This window comes from Atta cephalotes (genome assembly GCF_000143395.1).
Source record: "Atta cephalotes unplaced genomic scaffold scaffold00003, whole genome shotgun sequence".
NCBI lineage: Eukaryota > Metazoa > Arthropoda > Insecta > Hymenoptera > Formicidae > Atta > Atta cephalotes.
In genome coordinates, this window is record NW_012130067.1 from 90,431 (window position 1) to 98,146 (window position 7,716).

General features: G+C 28.8%; 1 protein-coding gene across 1 annotated transcript in view; it reads right to left on the minus strand.

Annotated features, from left to right (window-relative positions):
• LOC105624158 (transcription factor MafB) overlaps positions 1-6,546 on the minus strand; it is a 10,170-nt gene extending 3,624 nt beyond the window's left edge. The window contains exons 1-2 of the mRNA XM_012205520.1: positions 6,454-6,546; positions 664-1,225 (exon numbers count right to left, since the gene is read on the minus strand). Of these exons, the coding sequence (XP_012060910.1) occupies positions 664-1,225; positions 6,454-6,537 (646 nt within the window). The 5' untranslated portion in view covers positions 6,538-6,546. The remainder of the gene's footprint in view (positions 1-663; positions 1,226-6,453) is intronic.
• Between the last annotated feature and the right edge of the window lie 1,170 nt (positions 6,547-7,716).

Sequence of the window (7,716 nt, forward strand, 5' to 3'; positions counted from 1 at the left end):
TTATATATATATATATATATATATATATATGTCTGACAGAATCATAAGATTGACTATTTTTATTGAACAAATTTAGGAAACAATTTTCCTATTATAATAAAAAAATAAAATGAAATAGATAGTTATCAAGAATATATTGCAAATATTTTATCCACGACAAACAATTCAGAAGGAAAGTATTTTTAGGGATATATGTAATTATATATCTTTCTTTCCATCCCTAAAATAAATAAATTATGTTTCCAAAGGTTGACTATTTACTTTGAAATTATCAAATTACTGCTATATTGAATTAATCTTAATAAAGGACATATATTTTCACCGAAGTCGACAAATATTTATACCGCGAATTGCTTTATTTTTTATATGAATGTTTGTTCGCCAAAGCTTATAAATTGTTAATAAACAGTTTGCGACAAGTTGTTATTTTTTGTTTGATTGCTATTTGCAAACAGTTTGTTAAATATTTTTTTTAGAAGCGATAAGATAAAAAAGCGACAAACACTCAAAATAAACATTGATGTTTATAACAACATATTCAATTTTCGCAGATATTCAACAGTTGATTACGAACTTTTCGCATACGATTTGCAAATAATATTTGGCGGATAAATAAATTTTTTCCTTTTCCAAAAATGAATTATTGACTGTTATTGTACTTACTAGCGTGCCTAGTATGTCGCGGAAGATGTGATTGCAACTCCTGGAAATGATGATGGGCCGGTGTTGTTGACCAAGACTCATGATGAGTCTCTGGAGTTTGCTCTTGAGGACAGTGGGGTCTCAGATCCAGCGGTTCTTGTCTCAATGACTGCGTCAGCCAACCCATACCACCCGTACCCACTTGCATCTCTTCCTGTACCAATGCTGCAGGTTGCTGCAGCTGCAGCAATATACCACCACGGTCGCGAAGATCACGAGCATCGCGGGAATCTCGATCGCTACGGTGAAGTTGCAATGGCGGTGGAGATGTCGATACAGGCGGCGTGTCCGGCGGCGTGCCCGGATGTGACAGCGTGGTGAGATGCGCCGCGGCACCAGGCGGTGCCTTTACCAAGACGCCATGTTGCACTTGAATATGGGGCTGACCATACAGTGGATGCGGTTGTTCTAACTCGTGCGCGGGCGGCGTTAATGGTGCCAGAGTCAGTCCTTGCGATTGCACTTGTCCCGAAAGCTGTACAACGCTACCATTTACCATTACTGTCGGTGAACCCATTCGTACCTGCAAAATGTTAATTTTTACCGATATCAACAATGATCATGATCGAGGACACAATAGTTCGATTAATAAGCGAAAAATTTAAGTTTTTATCTATCTTATTTTATCTATCTTATTTTATCTATTAGTATTCTCTCAAGTGCTGAGGTTGGTCCATAAGATCATATAGAAAAAAAAAAAAAAAACAAACCGTTATATCTGTTTCATTTTCAGTACTTTCATAAAGACTGATTTATATAACTTTAATTAATAAAACATAGATTCATAAAACATTTGTGTTCCAGTTTTTTAAATCAAAATCTCAGGAATCAACCTCAATAAAAATCACAGTATTTTATTTCAGTACTTAAAGGTTATAATAAATAATAAAAAATATATTAATTTCTTTTGTGTTAAAAGATCTGTAAATAATGTGGTAGCTAAAGAACTTACTTCTTTTTAACTCTTTGTGTCATGAATTTTTATATGAGACCGATTATTTTTTAAAACTCTGAATCAGAGAATTTTTTAGATTACTGATTATAAATCAAAAGTCATTTAAAAATTTAGGCTGATTCAATATAGCGAGCGAATAATTCAAATAACTTTTATTAAAATGTTTAGTATTTCATTATATATAAAAATAAATTATTTAATAAGGATAAATTTTAGCAATAACCTCAAATGCAGCGACTGAAAAAAATACTAAAAAATTAAGTTTTAAAATAATAAGACTATTTTTTCATTTTCCGTTGCAATCCATCCATACAATTCTGTCATTTTGGATTTTAAAATTTGGAAATTTTGATCTCACAATTAGTGTATGCAGTAATCCAAATAATCTAGAACATCATTATAAAAGATATTCAAATTATTTATTTACAGTCGATCTTTCCATATTTTTCAAAAGTTATCAATTTATACAAAAAGACAACGTACCAAAAAAATCTGTACCGAAAAAATTTTAAAAGATATTCTATAGGATGTTCTAAATAAGTACAATACCTAAATTGCCATTTTGATAATAATAGTTTATTAAAAAATGTATTTTTTAAGTATAAATTTGTATTACTTTAATTATAATAATTACGCAAATAAGAATTTATGGTTGCTTACTTTTTTAAACACTTTTTCATATTCTAAGTTTCTACGGAAACAAAAAGTCCGGTATTTAATGTCATGAAATTCATCAAAATAATTAAAAATTAAGTGGAAAAAAATAGAATTCTGAGAGTTCTATTATATTGACACAAAAGGTTAAGCGCAAAAGATTGTCTATCATATTGCTTCTTTCGCAAATTTCCTTGTTTGCATAAGTCTTTAGTTTTCTATAATCGCGACTGCCAATATAATCTGCCAATATTAACTACAATTCTCTAGAACCATTTGTAATCAAAAATATTTTTTTGAACGATTTTCAAATTATCTACTTAAATATTATCTACTTAAATAAAAATATTACAATTCAGACTTTGCGTTGCAATTCATATTTTCGTGTCTTTGTATCGGACACATAGAGGAATTAAGACATTTTTGTTATGTAATAAATCTCGGCTAAAACATAAAGATTATAGATACTTATTACGAATTCCATTGATCTAGATCTTATCGGGATATCATAATTGATGTAAATGAAGAGATAATCTTAAGATATCATATCGAATAGAAATCTGTCAGCCGTTACGAAGAACGGCTATATCCCTTTTGTGAAAGGAAATATCATTGGCTATCTATATTTTATTTTGCCAAAACAAGTGAAAATCAGTTTTATTGTTTTCAATATCACTTAGATATTACAGATAGAGCGTCTGAACATTTCATTTATAATAAGAATATTTCTGAATTATTTTCTTTTTTTCCTGTTCTGTAACAGGAATAATACCCAAATAAATAATAGTCAAATAAAAAGCGATCAATATTTAAAACTTTGTTTTATTCAATATTATAATACGAAAATAATAAAATAATTCAAAAATCTAAACATTACGATAGCATTTTACATTTTTGTCGCTTAATAAAATATGTATTTACAATTATTTCAAATAAATCACAATTTTATACATTGCTCAACAAAAAAATAAGGAACACTCTTAAGTTGCTCAAAATTTTCAAATATATAATTTTCAAACGATTAAAAATCTCGATAAAAAATCATAGTAGATAAAAAATAAAGCATTTAAAAGCTTGAAACTTTAATTTTAACATGTTTTTGTTTCTCAAAAATAGCGTTTTTTTCACAAAGTTTTTATCTTTATGCAATTCTGTATTTCAACGAAAATAATATTATTAGATATATGTTCCTTAAAATTATGTATATTCAACAATTTACAGGACAAACTTTTTCTTAAAAAATTTAATAAACTTTTATAAAAAGAATACAAAGATTAAACACTGTAGATGCATCGGATATCATTACAGTATCCGAGAATACATCCGAATGAAATTTGATATCATTAAATTGTTGATTTTTTCTTATACAAATGTTCTAGAAATAAGTACGCATATTCATGATGTTATAATACATTGTTATTATACATTGCAAAATTACAATCTTTTTCCCTATAGGCTTTTTTTTTAGAAAACACTTTCTCGGAAAATGTCGGATATGCGATTCGAAGAAATTGTCTTTTCGGACATCCGATCGGATACTGGATATCCGATGTTACATTCTGTCCGGATATCCGATATCCGATGCGATTAATAATTTTGCGATGCATCCTTATTAAACATTACAAAATACTTTTTAAATAATTTTCTTACTGATTTTCCTACCGATTTTTTTTATCTAATCGTTTTTAATTTTTACCACGCAAATGAGAGTAAAATTATCTATCTAAATCTTTCATTTAGAATAGTTACAAAAATTACAAATGAATTTTTTAAATATTTTTTGAATCATTAATTCATTAAAAATTTAATTCATTAAAAAAAACACGCTGCTCGTTAATAATCTCCGTCTACACTAAATAAGAATGTTTGCATGGGAAGAGTTAAATTTCATTCTACAGAATTGAAGAGATAAAAATTTTTTTGCGATAATTTTTCGTCAATTTTAACGTTCGTTGTAAGTTATACAGGTTTAACTTCAATGTTGCTTAATTTGATCAAAATTCTACTTTTTTATAAAAGTATTAAGTTAAAAGAATTTTTTTTCAGGCTACAGACTGTTTAATGTATGTAATTTTCAGAAATATAGCAATGTGGTCTTTGTTATAAATTTGTAAAAATAATATTTTGATATAATCGGCCAAAGGCAGGTTAAAATATAAGATTTCAGCTTTTTAAAATGCTTTTATAATTTATTTTTTTTGCGATTTTTTATTTTTTACCGAATTTCAGTGATCTGAAAATTGTGCAATTTAGTGTTTTGAAAGTGTTCTTTATTTATTATCTAATACTATAATGGATGTAATTTCAAATATTCAATTTAGTATATTATTAAAACATTTTAATTAAAAGTGATTTTGATTAAACTATATTATTCAATTTTCTAGTAAAAATCATTGCATTATTATATGTAAAAAAGTTAATATGTAAATGCGGATTTCTATTTTGATTGATCGTGTATTGATTACTTAATTATTATAGCTTGTAATTATTCTCTATTTCCGTTAAATAATGGAATGGATATTAACGATATCAGATAAACGTTATGTTTTTAAAAAAAATTAGACACGTTATTATACTATGTCGAGTGTAAGCGCTTTTTCAGGAGAGCAATCATGTATCAATGTCAACTTGCAAAATCGCTATTTATTTGATTTACACATAATAAATAACAGAACACACGTTTCGCTCATATACGTAAACCATGTTTGTACTACACATTACTATATTGCATACTACACTCGTGATGATAATATAATAATTATATTTACACATAACGTATATTACATTTTATCTTGTTTTCTTTTTTAGGACGATATAATCCAGTAACGAGATAATTATATGGAGATTCTAGCGAAATCATCTTTCACTTGTGATTATTTGAAAATATTTTCTGAGGGAGAATGAAAAGATTCTAAAAAGATTATCGTCCATCCAAAATGTTTTCAATTCTCAATGCAAGGTATCATTATAATTAAAAGTCAAATAGCGAATTTATTAAAACAACTTGTCCAAGCTTTAATAGAAAATAAGATTTTATATTTCGTATTTAATTTCCAAAATTTATTTATTTCATTTCTCGGTATTTTGTTAAAATTTAATTTTGATTTAAATAAAAGAGTACGGAGAAAGTGTAAGAATAAAACTATAGATGTTTGTATAATTTGTAATATTAATTTTTATTGTATTTTACATTTTTTTATCTGGATATTTTCCACTGTTAAAAAAGTACTGTATTTCGACGGATATAAATCAAATTGTAGTTATATATAGCATGATATGTTATGATATGAATTATTATAATATTAATATAATATTAATATAATATTCTGTATCTAAATGTGGCAAAAATATCTTGCACTAACAATTGTTATATCTTATTTATTGCAAATAAAAATTATCTTGTATCTTTAATAATATCTAAAATCTGACATATTGATGTATTTTTTGGTTTAGTGACATCTCGTAGACACACTTGATGTAACATTACTGATAACATTATTGTTATATATAGTAGCTATTTATTTGTGTAATGTGTGGTTTCAATTATAACCGATATGAGAATAGAACATCAGAACTCGTAATATGTATACATTATGAATATGTCAAAATTCATAAGTCTTTTTTAAAATATATCTGTAATTTTGAAAAAACTTTCATCTTCATATCTGACACATTGCATCCGCTATTTTAAATCCTAAAATTAAAAAATTCTAACATGTTTAAAAAAAAATTTTGCAACTCATATCAATTTTGCCTTGTCTAAAAAGTTTATATTGCAATTATTTTCTCATATATTTTTTTCTTGTCTCATACACGTTTTATTTTCCAATTATCATGACTTTTTGAAGATTTCAAAAGAAGTAGAAGTGAATTTTCAAGAAAACATTTTTTTTTATAATTGATCTCCAAAACTTCTTCCTATTTGTTTCTGTTATTAATTTTAATAGAGACGTAAAAGACTGAATGATTTATCCAATATACATATAGCATTAAATCTATATGCGAATATTTATTCGTAAAGAAATATATAATAGGATCGGATATACTTCTTTTTAAAACGAGTCGGTTTTTATTGTTAGAAATACATAGTAAACATAACTATGTTAGAGTTACATGTTGTCAGTACATTCTTATACGCTCACCTCTCGTTTAACATCAGCAGGATCCAAATGATCGAGGACGAACTCCTGCACGTACTCTCTTGCCAGATGATCCTCAGCTTCCATCTTTACCTCGTCGACTTCTACCTCCACCTCCTCTACCGTATTAGTCGCGGTTGCATACGTGATCGTCTCTTGTCCGTCGCCACTGCCACCGCTGCGGTCTCCACCGCCACCACCACCTTCGCCACCACTCGAGCAATTTGTCACTGTTGTTTATTGCGTGACCACCTTTTCTGATTAAACACTTTATAATTTCTTTACTAAAATCCTGGCAAAGGAGAAGCTAGACGAACGATGTACTGAAATGACAATCCGCTTCGCTATAATAAGCCCATGGCTTCGATGAGAGTCTTCCCTCGATAAATCGAATCGCGAATTACGAAAGATTGGTTGTATTAGAGAGAAAATTGGAGCCAAGCGGATCTGCCGCTCGCAATGTATTCTAAACTATCATCAATGCGTACCAGTCTCGTAATTCTGTCTTTGATCGTATTTCCAACTCAACCCAATTCTGATCCTCTTTCTTATTTCAATTTTATTATTGCAATTTGAACACAGATTTCTGTCGTTACGAGGAGATTATTTTACGTATGATATGTACCGGCTGCGCACATTTTTCAACGATAATAATGAATAGATTTAACTCCCTCCTTAGAGGAAATGGATGTAATGGCGTCGTAATGATTCGCTTTCATAAGTCTAATGATAAATTAATTCCTACCGTAGTTCCACGATAAAACAAAGTTAACATAGATAAATACAACTCTGATTATTCTTCACATGTATGTCAATTAATTAAAGAACACCCTTTCAAAATGGCAACAAACGAAGAGCCATTTGATTTTGCTTCAGAATATAACTCCTTTACAATCACTATCAAACACTGTGCCTCAACTTTCAGCAGTAGACTTCTCACAAAAGCTCGTACACTATCGCTCAATATATCACTGACATTTAAACACTTTTCCCGCTTAAAAACGTTTGAAAAAAATTTTTTTTTTTAAATTTGATGCTTTTTTCTCACCACAGCCCTGTCTCTACTAACACGAGATCGATTAACCGATTTCTATTTATTTCCCTTCTCATATCAATCAATAACGAGATGGAGAAACGAAGGGAATTTCATAATTAGCGACACATCGCGTTGTGGATGGAGCGCCATCGACTCCACCCTCCAAAATCGTAAATCGAATAACGCTCCTTTCCTCGTCGATTCCGCGCGCATAAACACTACCGCGTTTT